General features: G+C 40.9%; 1 protein-coding gene across 4 annotated transcripts in view; it reads right to left on the reverse strand.

The window, feature by feature from the left end:
- Positions 1-17,337, reverse strand: part of samd4a (sterile alpha motif domain containing 4A) — a 161,204-nt gene that overhangs the window by 16,099 nt on the left and 127,768 nt on the right. For all 4 annotated transcript variants that reach the window (XM_061887307.1, XM_061887306.1, XM_061887305.1 and 1 more), the window contains 2 exons: positions 13,456-13,582; positions 7,278-7,361 (listed from right to left, as the gene is read on the reverse strand). In XM_061887307.1, coding sequence (XP_061743291.1) covers positions 7,278-7,361; positions 13,456-13,582 — 211 coding nt within the window. The remainder of the gene's footprint in view (positions 1-7,277; positions 7,362-13,455; positions 13,583-17,337) is intronic.

A 17,337-nucleotide genomic window follows, 5' to 3' on the forward strand; every position in this document is an offset into this window, starting at 1 on the left:
TCTATGTATAGGCAATTGTGTAATAATGTCATGAGGCAATTATACGATTATATTCATATTAGGGTTGTCCCGATACCAATGTTTTGGTACCGGTTCCGGTACAAAAATCTATTTTCGAAACTTTAGGGAAAAAAGAAAAAAAAAGGGGCACCACACAAAATAGCAACACTGGCTTTATTTGAACAAAAATTCTTAGGGTACATGAAACAAATGTCTCTTATTGCTGTCGAAGAACAATTTTGGCCTTAGACAAAATAGTGAGGATACTAGATAACTTGTCTTTTAGTAGTAAGTAAGCAAACAAAGGCTCCTAATTTGTCTGCTGACGACATATTGTGTAATTTATCATTCTATTATTTTGTCAAAACTATTAAGGACAAGCTGTAAAAATGTATTATTAATCCACTTGTTCATTTACTGTTAATATCTGCTTATTTTCTGTTTTAACAATCTACACTTCTGTTAAAATGTAATAATCACTTATTCTTCTGTTGTTTGATACTTTACATTAGTTTTGAATGATACCACAAATTTGGGTATCAATCAGATGCCGAGTCGTTACAGGATCCTACTTTGGTCATATTCAAAGTCCTCCTGTGTCCAGGGACATATTTCCTGTGTTTATAAACATAATATGATTTTTTTTTTTTTAAGGAAAAAATATTTTGTGACGATAAAAAATATTAATGTAATCATAGTAGTATCAACTAGGTATGCTATTGTACTTGGTATCTTTACAGTAGATGTCAGGTGTAGATCCACCCATGGCATTTGTTTACGTTCAGACACGCTAGCCTTTGTTAGCGGTGACACCAGTTGTATTTGTATTGTATCCTCCTATGGTGTGTAGTGAAGCATGTTTAGCTATTCCTCGTCCTGCAGTGATAGTGCTACTTGTAAGAAACTGACTTTATTTGTCGCCATGGAGGCGAGGATTAGGGATTAGGAAGTATCTTAAACAGTACCGACTGCGGATGGATGTTCGCTGCTAGCTAGCTAGCCATGTCTTAAAGCACCTCTTACTGAGGGTGTTTCAGTGTTATAACTTCACCTCTATCGTCAGTTTTTAAGCCAAAATGCATCCGTTCTCCCTTATCTGTCTACACACTGTGTCTGCTTGTAAGTACTCCATGATTGTGCACTGCCGAACATACTCATCTGCTAGTAAACCCGCCGTCATGCCCGTTTCCGTCCCTGGCGTGGTGAAGTTGGGAGAGTGGCCGTGCCAGCAATCTGAGGGTTACTAGTTCAATCCCCACCTCCTACCAACCTAGTCACGTCCGTTGTGCCCTTGAGCAAGACACTTCACACTCGCTCTTGTTGGGTCCTGGTTAGCACCTTGCATGGCAGCTCCCACCATCAGTGTGTGTGTGTGTGTGTGAATGTGGAAATAGTATTAAAGCGCTTTGAGTTCCTTAAAAAAAGGTAGAAAAGCGCTATACAAGTATAACACATTTACATTTAGTTAAGAAAAATTGAGAACCCATCCATTTTCTACCGCTTGTCACTTTCAAGGTTGTGGGGGGTGCTGGAGCCTATCTCAGCTGCATTTAGGCGGAAGGCGGTGTACACCCTGGACAAGTCGCCACCTCATCACAGGGCCAACACAGATAGACCGAACCGGTACTTTTCATCCATCCATCCATTTTCTACCGCTTATTCCCTTTTGGGGTCGCGGGGGGCGGTGGCGCCTATCCCAGCTACAATCGGGCGGTAGGCGGGGTACACCCTGGACAAGTCGCCACCTCATCGCAGGGCCAACACAGATAGACAGACAACATTCACACTCACATTCACACACTGGGGCCAATTTAGTGTTGCCAATCAACTTATCCCCAGGTGCATGTTTTTGGAAGTGGGAGGAAGCCGGAGTACCCGGAGGGAACCCACGTAGTCACGGGGAGAACATGCAAACTCCACACAGAAAGATCCCGAGCCTGGATTTGAACCCAGGACTGCAGGACCTTCGTATTGTGACGCAGACGCACGAACCCCTCTGCCACCGTGAAGCCCGGTACTTTTCAAACAGAGTATAATACCCTTTTTGATTCATTCGTAGCGGTACAACCCTAATTCATCCACGACTCTCTCAACAGCAGCCATTACTGCCATGTGGCCCTTAAAGAAACAGAGTTTGACAACGCTGATCTTAATTTTTTTTTAAAAACAAAAATACTCGCAACTCGATACGACCTAGGACAGGGGTCTTCAACCCGCGGCTCTTTCATGCCTCCGCCGTGGCTCCCTTTGGCTTTGAAACCGAATGTCAACAAATAACGGTTACTTGGTCTATTATATTTAATTTTATTTAGTTAATTCATTTGAATTTAACAGTTGTTGTTTTGGAAAGTTCTGGGATCTTGTCATAGGGGCGGCATAGCTCGGTTGGTAGAGTGGCCGTGCCAGCAACTTGAGGGTTGCAGGTTCGATTCCCGCTTGTGCCATCCTTGTTACTGCCGTTGTGTCCTTGGGCAAGACACTTTACCCACCTGCTCCCAGTGCCACCCACACTGGTTTAAATGTAACTTAGATATTGGGTGTCACTATGTAAAGCGCTTTGAGTCACTTGAGAAAAGCGCTATATAAATATAATTCACTTCACTTCATAGGAAAATAAAACACATTTGAATATTTTGTCGATGGAAGTGTATGTCACAGCCCTTATGAGACATCTCTTGCTGCCATGCAATTGAATGGTTTTTAGCGGTCAATCCCCAGCAATTGGACGGATCAAAAAAGTGAAACATTTTATCTACTTACATAGTTATTAATTTGCTTTTATTGTTGACGAGGTTGTTGTTTTCCATTTTTAGTCAAATGAATATGCCTTAGAAGTAGCCTTCAAAATACTGGAATGAGTTCCATCCATCCATTCTTTCATTGATTGCACAGTTCAGTACATATTCCGCACAATTGACCACTAAATGGTAACACCCGAGTAAGTTTTTCAAGTTAATAATCATAGTATATACATTGAATTATTTACATTATTTAAAATCCGGGGAGTGGGACGAGGAGCTTTGGTTGATATCAGTACTTCAGTCATTAACAATTGCATCACTAGAGAAATGGACATTGAAACAGTGTAGGTCTGACTTAGTAGGATATGTACAGCGAGCAGAAAACATAGTGAGTTCAGATAGCATAAGAACAAGTATATACATTAGAAGTACACTTGATTATTTACATTAGATTATTTACAATCCGGGGAGATGTGATGTGAATGGAGGAGGGTATTAGTAAAGGGTTGAAGTTACCAGGAGGTGTTGTTTTAGAGCGGTTTTGAAGGAGGGTAGCGATGCACTTACTTTTACACCTGTTGGGAGTGCATTCCACATTGATGTGGCATAGAAAGAGAATGAGTTAAGACCTTTGTTAGATTGGAATCTGTGTTTAACGTGGTTTGTGGAGCTCCCCCTGGTGTTGTGGTTATGGCGGTCATCAAGGAAGTAGTTTGACATGTACTTCGGTATCAGGGAGGTGTAGTGGATGTTATAGACAAGGCTCAGTGAAAGTTGTTCGACTCTGTCCTCCACCCTGACCCAGCCCACTTTGGAGAAGTGGGTTGGAGTGAGGTGTGATCTGGGGTGGAGGTCTGGAAGTAACCTGACTAGCTTGTTCTGGGATGTTTGGAGTCTTGATTTGAGAGTTTTTTAGGTGCTGGGGTACCAGGAGGTGAATATTTTGTCTAACGCTTGTCCCTTTTGGGGTCTGATTTAAACATTTTTATTCATTAATAAAGGGAAGGAACAGTGTTTTTTTTTTTTAATATTCAAAATAATTTGGTGATTTGCTTTGTTATACCCAGAAATAAAATACGAGCCGTTTTTGTAGAGTGTTTGATGTCATAAGTCCTATAACACAAGTGAAAAGAAACTATTAAGTAGTGTTATCGTCATTTTAGGAATCTAACAGAGTTCGCGGCTCTAGGTGGGTTTTATTTGGGGGGGAAATGGGCTCCAATGGCTCTTTGTATGCTGAAGGTTGCCGACCCCTGACCTAGGTGGATGTCACTGCATCCTGGCGTCACACCACACGCTCACAGAGCACAAGGTGACAGTAACCTGCGTTTGGGTTTGATATTCCCTCACCAAGTAGAGCAGAATGTGCAAATATATCACATTGACAGATTTGTAGCAGATACATAATTAGGGAAAGAATAATGGCCATAAACTGTAAACATAAGAAAAGTAAAAGACTTCAGCTTTTCTATGCCAGCTACACTTAAGAAATCGTTCCACCTTGAGTACCATCCCAGTTGTGTTGTGTCAACATTTCTTAGTTTTTGGTGCCTTTCCGACACGCGCACACACACAAAGCAGTACTTGTCAAATGTTAGTGTGCAGCACTGAGGCCCTTCTGTCTTCACCTCACTTGAGCTTAGTGGGGGTGGAATGACTGTAACCCTGGGAGAAATGTCTTCTACAAGAGATTCTTTTTTGCACACTTGCCCCCCCCCCCCCATGCCCAATTCACAACGTTTGCAGATATTTATTTATTTTTAAAGTGACGTTGTAAACAGATCTGATGTCAGCCAAAACATGGACTCAACAAATGTATGTTGTATTCCTTTTATAAAACAATTGTGGCACCTCCATTTTCAGATAGAGGTTATTTTAGAGTTGGGAGTCTTAAAACAGGAGACAGATTCCTGCCAGGGAATCATTTAATCTTATTTATTGCATGTGTGTGCATTATTTGTGCATAGAATGCGCATGCATAATGAGGATTCCTGTAGCTACCTGGGCATCTCTGGTCAATTCCATGTCCCAGAGGCCGAAGGCAGCGCCACTGAATATCCATTCACACTGTGAGGTGTTCCCACTATTTAGACAATAATTGTCATATTTTCATTGTCTTTATCTTCAGAATAGCAGTACATTTCTACTGCTACAGAAGCTTTACACAGGCTCCTTTTATTTAAATGTAGTTTGTACAGTATTGCCCTTTGAAAAACTATTACCTAAATCCGGACTAAAAGCCGCTATTTTTTTTCCAACCTTGCTGCTTATAAAATTAAGCGGCTAATTTATGGATTTTTATTTGATACCGACCATAATGTTTTGTGTTCAATAGTTCTCACTAAGCTTAAGCACTGACACTGAAAAGGTGTGTTATTGTTTGTGCGATGGCGCCATCTTTTGGACAATTTCGCTCACTGCAGGTGTTGCGGGTTGAAAATGGACTTACTCTTTTAATGGATTGAACTGGAAGTAAAACATCCATATTGTTTCTGGTCCAAATGATTCTTCATTCATCACTCCAAGCAATGTTTGCAAGTATTACAATATAACAAACAATTCTTACTTACCAAACGGTCCAATGTATGATGTCTATAGGAGTGTTTACGTGCATATTTTTATGTGCTATTGTAAGATAAGGACGCTAGCGTTGTTAACATTTTCTAACATGCTAACACATTTACGAGTATCTGTGTTAGTATTAATAATTTACAATGGCATTATTTCTGTACTGTTTCACTTCCAGAAATTCACCAAAACGTCATTGTGGAGTTATTGAGTCTGTTTAACTGATTGGAGAGTGAGCTTTTGCAGCTAGTGGGTTCAGCACGTACACAATGTTGACATCTAAAGTACACTGACCATACGTACACTTTTCCCCAGACATGTCCTCTTTTGCGGGCCTGTCTGGGGGGTCCGGGCGGGATTTCTTAAATGCCTCAGATGTCTGGCATTTTGAGTCAGGGTTGCGTGTATTTTCAATGTACGTCCAGGATTAAGAAGGGGTTAAGATACATAACATAACAAATTGTGAAGATGTGCGCACGCAGCAGAATACATGAGGGAGGGGCAGAGAGAGCGAGATGGTGGTTTGGCTGTCAAGGCATATTTGGTCAACAGCCATACAGGTCACACTGAGGGTGGCTGTATAAACAACTTTAACACTGTTACAAATATGCGCCACACTCTGGACCCACACCAAACAAGAATGACAAACACATTTCGGGAGAACATCCGCACCGTAACACAACATAAACAGAACATAAATACCCAGAATCCCTTGCCGCACTAATTCTTCCTCCTCCCCTCCCCACAAGTCCTAACCCCCCAAATCACGTCACACTAAATATTCCACTTTGAAAAATAATTTGGGTGTAATATTTTACATATTTTGTGTGTTTGCCATAAAAAACAGTTTTATTTGACAAAAAAGGCGAAACAAAAAAAAACATTAAAAAAACTAAAACATTTTGAAATGAGGAATAGATGTGACGTTGATGTAGACTCCAGAGATTTAAGCGTTAAAATGTATGTATGCCCTGACACACCATTATCATCATTTCATGACTCAAGCCAAACACTTTTTACACTTTTATACTGAATAAAATACACCTACAACTTATTAAATAAAAACATAGAAAAAACTACCAGCAGGGGTAAAGTTTAGATCCATGAAGGAAAGAAGAAAGTGAATGAATGTTTATAACTGAATACATTTACATATGCATACAAATTTGTCTTCTTTTTTTTATTTTATTATTATTATTTCTTTTAATGAATTAGGTAACGTTTATGACAACGTTTTTCCAAAACACGATATAGAATGTGAGATACAACATTTATCATTTGTTTTCAAAAAGCTTACAAAAAAGTGGGTCCCCAAAAATTTACTGTTATGATATGGTCAGCCTAATCTAAAGTTATATTTTTGGTAAAGACAGGGGAAAACACGCTACTCGTAAAAATGTGCGTGCAACAAACATCAGAAGACGCTAAGTTAAATCATGACATGGAAACTTACACGAACAGGACACGATGCATATTTATCCAGGATAGTCTTGATATCAATTTTCTTGACTCAGCCACACACAAATAAGTTGTAGAACATCCATGCTTTTCCCAAGTTCCATATGTCTTGGAGCACAATCGTTCGATATTTCTGGGAACGCAACCGAAGTAATCCTTGATATCACTCATCAAATATTTTTTTTGATCAAGTATAGGGATACATCCCTTCCATTGCATGGTTAGATTTTTTTTCTGGAATCTGCTTTTAAGCCTTTTTTGTACTCAGATAGTTCGTGCGGTACTTGCTGTACAACAACCGTCTTAGCTTGGTCCACCACTACTGGGAAGAAGTCACGTGACTACCAGCAATACAACCATATTGTGTAAATAAATAATGGCTGAAAAACAAGTTTACAGAACACGTATTTGTGTGGATGTTTTAGTAATAATTATATGCATCTCATTTGTTATTTTGCAATGAAAAGTTTGTTTTTTTCATAAAGGTAAAAAAAAAAACGTGTATATTACCTCCCAAGGCATGTTCTGTCATGCTCAGACATAATGATTCGAGGCGATTGTTGATGTCTGGCTCTGTAGCCGGCAGCTGTAGATCTATGTGGAGGGGAAAAAACAGGATGAATATGTAATTCAACAAGTTCATTTCAACTGCAGACACAAACTACTGTTGTAGGTGAGATTTATGGTGTAAAAAAAATAGAAGCAGATAGAAAGTAACATATCACCTCCATTATGGCAACTAAACTGCATTTCTAAAGGTCTTAAACAGGGGTCCCCTCAAACTCAATTCACCTGGGGGCCACTGGATGCAGAGTCTGGGTGAGGGCTGGGTCGCAATAAAATATTTCTTAAACATTGTTTTGCATACTCAGCATGTCTAGTAGTATAATGAGATTTCAAATTGTATCCCTTGTGCACAGCAACTTTCTCTGTGCAAATAAGACACGTCGGGGTGCTCCTGTGCTCAACAAAGAAATATTGCATCTCCCACTTTTCCCTGGAATTGTCTTTGCTCATCACTACAGGCTTTGAAAAAGACATGTTTGGGGTTGTAGGAATATATTTGTATTTAGCCGACGCATGGAGAATAATTTTATTTCCGCAATGTGTGTGGTTCCCGCTTTTCCTCCCTACAGCAACACCGGCGGTGGCCGGATAATAAAGTACCTGGATAACGAGCGCAAAAAAGTGATGGCTCCCTGAGTGTTATCCGGCGTCATATAGAAATATTTGTAGTGTCCATCGTGTGAAGCAATGCAAATTAAACAATGAAAAAAACTAACAACAGTCTGAATGAATCCCTAGTATCGGGGACTGTTATTACTGACGGACAGGTGTCGGGGTGTGACTGCAGTCAGGCACGCAAGAAAACCCTCGTCTCCATGTCGCGTTCACTCATTTGCCGCTTTTCCACTATTGCAAGGGTAGGCAACCCAGAACGTTGAAAGAGACATTTTGGACCCAAATAACACAACGCTGTCAAGTGCCATTCATATAAAACTTGCAGGCCGCACTAACATTAAACTTTCATATTAAGGTGGGGGCCGCAATTAGCCCCGCGGGCCGCGTGTCTGAGACCCCTGGTCTTAAATATCATTATCACGTCTAAATTTAAAACTGGAGGAGACTGAACAAATTACATATACAGAAAGGGAATAAGGTAATCCAGCAGTTTAAATATGTTGTTTATATTGTTAAGCTGTCAGTAGAACTAAACATAAATTTTAAACATTACATTTAATACTTGTGATCGGTATCGGCCTCTCTCACTCATGGATGATCAGTATTGGAATCAGCATGATGCTATCTTACTCCTATTATTAAAATGAGTCATCTTCAGCTGTACAAATAAAATCAAGTTGACTGAGATGAGCCAATACACATTTTAAGTAGTTCAATGGGTGTATTCTTAGATTTGGAATTGAAGAGGACAGAAATGTAAGTTTATTTTAGAGTGAGTGAGAAAGCAGTAAATGACATTATCTCCACAGTGTTAACATTTCAGCACACAGTTTGTGTTTGTTTGGAAATCTCCCAGGTAACAGCTGACTGACACAGTTTCAGTTGTATAACTGGGTGAAGAGGTTTGGGAGAAGGTTAGCTGGAGGTTGAACAGTTTCAGGGTGTGTTGGGCGGATATTTGGATCGTGCAACCGAGCAACCCTGGCTAGCTATTCAGTGTTTAGCAGAGTCCGGGCAGTGAAAATCTCTTGTGGTCAAAGAGACGAGGCAGTCGGCCTAAGCAGACTATTTATAGGCTTCAATGATCCCAAATACATCCACTCTCACTCCTCTTATCAAAACCATCCTTTATTTTCCTACACGGTTAGTCTGGCTGAGGCTGCTACATGAAGTGTGCATGATTCAGTAGATTTGAAAGTGAAAGAAGGCAGGCAAGTGGGTCAGGGAGACATCCTCACGGCACAAAGAGTCTAATTGTGGAACTCTTTAAAAACTTTCCCAAACCTTGCTCTCTTCCTCTCTCACATACACTCGTCATCACCTCGGTTTTGGAGCTCCTTTCCTGATTCTTCTTCGCTGGAAGACTAAAGGACTTTCTACAAACCCCGTTTCCATATGAGTTGGGAAATTGTGTTAGATGTAAATATAAACGGAATACAATGATTTGCAAATCATTTTCAACCCATATTCAAGTGAATGCACTACAAAGACAAGATTTTTGATGTTCAAACTCAAACTTTATTTTTTTTTGCAAATAATAATTTAGAATTTCACATGCCAAAGTAGTTGGGAAAGGGCATGTTCACCACTGTGTTAAATCACCTTTTCTTTTAACAACACTCAATAAACGTTTGGCAACTGAGGAAACTAGTTGAAGCTTTGAAAGTGGAATTCTTTCCCATTCTTGTTTTATGTAGAGCTTCAGTCGTTCAACAGTCCGGGGTCTCCGCTGTCTTATTTTACGCTTCATAATGTGCCACACATTTTCGATGGGAGACAGGTCTGGACTGCAGGCGGGCCAGGAAAGTACCTGCACTCTTTTTTTACGAAGCCACACTGTTGTAACACTTGTCTTGCTGAAATAAGCAGGGGCGTCCATGATAACGTTGCTTGGATGACAACATATGTTGCTCCAAAACCTGTATGGACCTTTCAGCATTAATGGTGCCTTCACAGATGTGTAAGTTACCCATGCCTTGGGCACTAATACACCCCCATACCATCACAGATGCTGGCTTTTGAACTTTGCGCCTATAACAATCCGGATGGTTATTTTCCTCTTTGTTCTGGAGGACACCACGTCCTATAATTCGAAGTGTGGAATCGTCAGACCACAGAAAACCTTTCCACTTTGCATCAGGCCATCTTAGGTGAGCTTGGGCCCAGTCAAGAGGCGGCGTTTCAGGCTATTGTTGATAAATGGGTTTGGGTTTGCGTAGTAGTTTTAACTTGCACTTACAGATGTAGCGACCAACTGTAGTTACTGACAGTGGTTTTATGATGTGTTCCTGAGCCCATGTGGTGATATCCTTTACACACTGATGTCGGTTTTTGATGCAGTACCGCCTGAAAGATCAAAGGTCCGTAATATCATCGCTTACTTGCAGTGATTTCTCCAGATTCTCTGAACTTTTTGATGATTTTACGGACCGTAGATGGTAAAATCCCTAAATTCCTTTCAATAGCTCGTTGGGAAATGTTGTATTAAAACTGTTTGACAATTTGCTTACAAAGTGGTGACCCTCATCCCATCCTTGTTTGTGAATTACTTAGCATTTCATGGAAGCTGCTTTTATACCCAATCATGGCACCCACGGGTTCCCAATTAGCCTGCACACCTGTGGGATGTTCCATATAAGTGTTTGATGAGCATTCCTCAACTTCATCAGTATTTATTGTCACCGTTTCCAACTTATTTGTCACGTGTTGCTGGCATCAAATTCTAAAGTTAATGATTATTTGCCCAAATTTTTTTTTATCAGTTTGAACATCAAATATGTTGTCTTTGTAGCATATTCAACTGAATATGAGTTGAAAATGATTTGCAAATCATTGTTTTCCATTTATATTTACATCCAACACAATTTCCCAACTCATATGGAAACGGAGTTTGTATATTAGATCCACTTGTATTTGTGTGAATAATTTGATAACGTACTTTTATATACTGCTTTAATACAGTGAAGAATATGCAACCGTTTACCGTATTTTTCGGATTATAAATCGCTCTGGAGTATAAATCGCACCAGGCGAAAATGCATAATAAAGAAGGAAAAAAAATATATATATACTTTGCACTGGAGTATAAGTCGCATTTTTGGGGGAAATTTATTTGATAAAATCCAACACCAAGAATAAACATTTGAAAGGCAAATTAAAATAAATAATAAATAGTGAACAACAGGTTGAATAAGTGTACGTTATATGACGCATAGTTGAGTTTATACCAAAATGGATACATGAATGATACAGCAGAGGATTGGGAGAATGTCATGTGGTCAGATGAAACCCAAATAGAACTTTTTGGTATAAACTCAACTTGTGGTGTTTGGAGGAAGAAGAATACTGAGTTGCATCCCAAGAACACCATACCTACTGTGAAGCATGGGGGTGGAAATATCATGCTTTGGGACTGTTTTTCTGCTAAGGGGACAGGACGATTGATCCGTGTTAAGGAAAGAATGAATGGGGCCATGTATCGTGAGATTCTGAGCCAAAACCTCCTTCCATCAGTGAGAGCTTTGAATGGTTGACCAAATACTTTTTTTCCACCATCATTTACAAATAAATTCTTTAAAAATCCTACAATGTGAACACCTGGATTTTTTTTCACATTCTGTCTCTCACAGTTGAAGTGTACCTACGATGAAAATTACAGATCTCTGTCATCATTTTAAGTGGGAGAACTTGCCCAATCGGTGGCTGACTAAATACTTTTTGCCCCACTGTATAAGGCATTTCTACACTCACTTTGGCATTACTCCCAACAATAACGTCTAACTTTACGCCGCGTGCGTCTTCAAACCTCGGTTTGGACATCTGTGTGTGTAAAGTGTGCATGTTCTCCCCTTGTGGGGATTTTTCTGGGTACTCCGGCTTCCTCCTACATTCCAAAAACATGCATGTTACTAACCTGTGTTACCTAACAACCTGTGTTACCTAAGATTGTTAGCTTCATTGGAGACTGTAAATTGTCCATAGGTATGAATGGGAGTGAGTGTCAATTATTGTCTTTATATTTATGTGCCCTACGATTGGCCATGCTAATTTTGGTTAGCCTTTCAATTAGCTGCTCCATTGTATGTTAGCATTGAGTTAGCAGCATTTTAGCCAAGCTTTTATCCGGCATAATATCATTCTTTGGATGTTTTCCCCATTTTGTTCCAAACTGTATCAATAATTTAATGAGATTCCTACATGTATGTGCATTTCTAGTGTGTACTTTCTTTAGTGTGGTTAGTTTTACAGGGACTTCATTGTGGAGAATTTCAATAAACTCTCTCAATTTATTTTTTGATCTTTAATTTAAAAGACTGTTTACTTATTTTGCAAACTAAATTCCAACGTTCAGGGAGGGCAGAATATAGTGTAGCCTGTCTTACCTTTTACAATGAGCAGCAACAATTGAAAAATAGGGAAAAACAATATAATAAGAGAAAAATTTCCATTTATTTCTTACCTATTGTCCCTCTGTTATTTCTAAAAACTATTAACACAGATTTGTTTTTAAATATACAGTACATAACACACACACAGATAAAACATTTGTTTAGCCGTTTTGAAGAAAATATCAAATGATCATGTCGCCATATATGATGATGATGTCACATTGACCACAGCACCACCGCCACATATATTGTGGCTATCTGCGGGAAACCCTGTTTAGTGTAGATCTCTGCTTTGGGGTCCTATTGTGGTTTAAGTTGTTCCTAACGTCTTATAAATTGTGCTCCTGAATTAATGTAGCTGATCAATTTGAATGTATGTATTATTTATTGAGTTTAATTTTATTCCGTATCCAGTGGTTCAAGTCTTTTAAATTAGAGATTAAAAAAACAACTTAAGCGTGTTTATTAATTTTCTCCAGCAAAACTAAGCACACAAAGGAAAGTACATTAATATACAGATGAACAGTTTTCTGAAAATCACTTTAAAAAAGTGATTATAGTTACTTGTCACTTTACCAAAAAAGTAGTTGAATTACTATCAGAATTACTTTGCGTGTGTGTGCCTTTAAAAGGCTGTTGCTGAGTGATGTGTGATGTCATCAAAGCTGTGTTTGTTAGCTTTATCAGTTAGCAGTTTGTCGGCTTTGGTGCCAGCTCTTTTAAATCTTTTCACCGGATTGCTTAATAAAGAGATTGAATGGGCTTCAATGGCTGTCGTATCTTCTTGTCAACTTTCATGCCCTATGGTTAGTGTTTGTCATAGCTATTGTCGTGTTGACTGATTTCACTTAAACATTTTCCAACATTCCACTGGTACAGTAAGAACTGTGATTCCTGCTGATATCATAACGTATTAACAACGCTATTGGCCCAAACTCTAAGGTCCAAAATATCAGTATCGTATCTGAAGTGAAAAAGTGGTATCGGGACACCCCAATTGGTAATATACTCTTGAATGTGTCCCAAAAGACAAGTCCAATGAATCTGAGTCCCCCTGAAGTCAGAAGACATGAAATCAAAGAATGTGTACGTGTTAAGTGTCTTTTATTGTTTATTACCAGCTTGTTGGAACATGACCATAGTTTGCGGCGTTGTGTGAACTGGCAGGGAGCGTGTCCGTTGCACTGAGCTGTGGGTTCGACTGGGCATACTGTTGCTGCCTCCGGGATTGGCAAACCACAGCCCCTAAAGAAAAGAAACAAAGGGATTCATTAAACTTTGTTTGTCTTTCTTCTTGTGAAGACAATTGTGCAGCAGGGCTTTCCAAAGGCATCAGCTCCGTCAGACACCTTTAAAGATGGACACTTTTATATCCTCCTGATAGCCCACATCGATAAAATGATATCAATATATATCGCCATAGATACATAATTGATATCAATAAAAAAATGTGTTCAATAAAAAATGTCGATAGACAGGATATATATTTTTGTTTAGTCGGAAGGAACTGGAAATAATGAAGCATGGTTAGTTGCATGAACAATGACCTTTGCGGTCTGGAAGCTTTGAAGTGATTTGTGAACTATGGGAGAGACACACTAAACAGTCGATCGCATAACTATCAACTATCAAGTTTGGTTGTGCCATCTTGGTGTCTTGCTGAAGATTCTCTGCATGGAGTGAGCATCTTTAATTCATATATATTGTTATATTTTCGTTTCACTAAATAAGCGTTTAATACATTCAACTAGTGTTCGACGAGGAGTCCAAAAAGTCAGGCCTGAAGATAAGCCGGCCTAAAACAGAGCTTATGAATGTAGGCGGAGGACCTGATCCATGACCTGATCCACCCACTCCTGTCCACTTTCTCTCCACTTTTAAATACCTGGGCTTGACAATATCAAACACAGGCGACCTTAAAGGCCTACTGAAACCCACTACTACCCACCATGCAGTCTGATAGTTTATATATCAATGATGTAGTAGAGCTCATAGGACTAGGTAATACAATCCCTCAGATTAATCAGCACTTAGTGTTGAGTGGGGGGTTAGAGGCAAAAGCTTCACTGGGGTCTTCAGGTGGGCACCCTCCTTCATTGGTGTTTCGTTGATAGGCCCACGACACCTCCGGAGGGCTCAACGGCGACATCTGGCGTCCCAGGTGTGCCCCCCTCTGCCTTTACCCCTCGATGTCATTTAGCAGCCCAGTTTGGGTCCTTTCTCTTGAACCATATCCACCTGCTACTTCGTTCAGCAGCATCAGACAGCGATTTGACAGCCCGCCGGAAGGCCTGACCTCTCAATCCCATTCCTTTCAGGAGCTTGGTTGTGGATGTAGAAACAAAACCTCTGCACCCGACTTCAACTGGTAGTATTCGGGCACGCCATCCGCGCTGCTCTGCCTCGGCTGCTATGTCCGCATACCTCAGATGCTTGCGCTCATATGCCTCACCAACTGCTGCCTCCCATGGTACAGTTAGTTCAACAATGAACACAATCTTCTGGGAGGTTGACCACAAGACCAGGTCCGGCCTGAAGCTAGTTGTAATGATTTCAGGCGGGAAGATGAGTTTCTGGTCCAAGTCAACCTGCATTTTCCAGTCCCGGGCAGAGTCCAGAAGGGTTGCCTCCACTCTTGCAGATGGTTTTGGTGGTAGTTGTCCTGCTCTTACAAACTGAGTGGTGATTGAGTGACTAGGGATTGGGGGAGAGAGGGCTTTGTTTTTATTTCTCCTTTCCTCCAGGGTGATCGCCAGTTGTCTTAAGACCTGGTTGTGCCTCCAGGTGTAGCGACCTTGAGCCAAACTGAATTTGCAGCCAGTGAGGATGTGACTGAGTGTTGCAGGGGTTTGACAGAGTGCACAAGAAGGATCTTCTCCAAACCATTGGTTCAAGTTTTTGGGTGTGGGAAGAACATCATAGGTGGCCCTGATGATGAAGCTGATTTGGCTCCCTTCCATTTCCCAAAGATCCTTCCATGTGAGCTTACGATGCTCCAGGTTTTCCCAGCTAGTCCACTGTCCCTGTTTGGATTGTGCCACTGCTGTTGCACATCTGTCTGCCTCCTCTTGTTGTCGAACCTGATCAACCACTAGCTTCCTCCTCTGGGCTGATGTTGCCTTGTGCCATGTGGGTCGACTAGCCCCAAGTCCAAACCCACCTCTTCCGTGCTGCACTTGTCCTACAATGTCTCCATGCCTGAGAGCAGATTTGGCTTGTTTCACAGCCTCAGATGGGATCCATTTCCTCCCGGTTGCCAGTCTGGGAGCAACCGCTCGGATCACCTCATCTTGAGACTCAGTCAGTGTCATGCTCAGCCTCACCTTGGTGCATTTAAACTCCTCCGTGAGGCTAGAGATGGGCAGTTCCAGGGCACCATGACCATATAGGCCGATGTTACTGAGGCACCGTGGAAGGCCAAGCCACTTCTTGATGTATGCACTGACTGTTCTCTCCAGCTTCTCGACTTTGGACATGGGGATCTCGTAGACTGTTAGTGGCCACATCAAACGGGGGAGCAATCCAAACTGTAGGCACCACAGTTTCAACTTGCCAGGAAGTAAGGTCTTGTCAATGCGGACAAGGCCTTTGGTGGTTTCTTCCCTCAGCTGATTGCTCTGGTCCGAGTCTTTGAGACTTGCGTTGTACAATCGCCCTAGACTCTTGATTGGCAGCTCTGACACCAACGGAATGGAAGTACCATCGATGTAGTACCTCTGGTCTGTGAGTTTCCCCTTGACGATAGATATGCTCCTGGACTTGCTGGGTTTAAACTTCATCCGTGCCCATGTAATGTTGGCATGAAGCTTTGCCAGCAGATGTTTAGTGCATGCAACGGTTGAGGTCAAGGTGGTCATGTCGTCCATGTAGGCACGGATGGGAGGTAGACGCTCTCCCCCTCTCAGACGTTCTACACCCACAACCCATTTGGAAGCTCGAATGATCACTTCCATTGCCATGGTGAAGGCTAGAGGGGAGATGGTACATCCAGCCATTATTCCCACTTCCAGCGATTGCCATGATGTTGTGTATTCTGTTGTTTTAACGCAGAATTGCAGATCACGGAAGTAGTTTTTCACCAGGTTTGTGATGGTATTTGGGATGTGGAAGAAGTTGAAGGCTGACCAGATGAGAGAATGAGGGACGGATCCAAAAGCATTGGCTAAGTCTAGGAATAAGACGTGCAGGTCTCTTCCTTCCCTCTTGGCAGATTGGATTTGGTGCCAAATCATGCTTGTATGCTCCAAGCAGCCTGAAAAACCAGGTATTATTAATATTAACATTGCAACACATGCCAATACGGCCTTTTTAGTTTACTAAATTGCATTTTTAAATTTCCTGGGAGCTTAGTCTTGAAAATGTTGTGTTATGAAGACGTTTACGCAAGACGTCACTGGTTTTTAGGAAATACGAGCGCTGCACACACACAGCTAAAAGTCGTCTGCTTTAACGGCATAATTACACAGTATTTTGGAAATCTGTTGCTGAATCTTTTGCAATTTGTTCAATTAATATTGGAGAAGTCAAAGTAGAAAGATGGAGTTGGGAAGTTTTAGCCTTTAGCCACACAAACACACGGTGATTCCTTGTTTAAAATTCCTGGAGGTGAAACTTTATTATGAATCAGAGCGCGGTCAAGCGAACATGAATCACGACGGAATGTCTACCAGCAGGTTTCGGTGAGAAAATTGTGGTAAAAAGGCGCTTCTTACAGGACATCAGCTGAGCTTGTGCAGTCCATAAAGCTGCCGTTGACTCCCCTGAGACATTGGCGTCAAGACACCCGTGGAGACACACCTCAGACTATCAGGTACTATTAAACTCACTAAAACCCTAGCAACACAATAGAAAGATAAGGGATTTCCCAGAATTATCCTAGTAAATGTGTCTAAATATATCTGAATCCGTCCCAATGCAATCGCGTTTTTTTTTCTTTTTTCTCTCTAGTCCGTCGCTATCAATATCCTGAAACACGAATCTTTCATCCTCGCTCAAATTAA

Source organism: Nerophis ophidion, linkage group LG25 (genome assembly GCF_033978795.1).
Source record: "Nerophis ophidion isolate RoL-2023_Sa linkage group LG25, RoL_Noph_v1.0, whole genome shotgun sequence".
Classification (NCBI taxonomy): domain Eukaryota; kingdom Metazoa; phylum Chordata; class Actinopteri; order Syngnathiformes; family Syngnathidae; genus Nerophis; species Nerophis ophidion.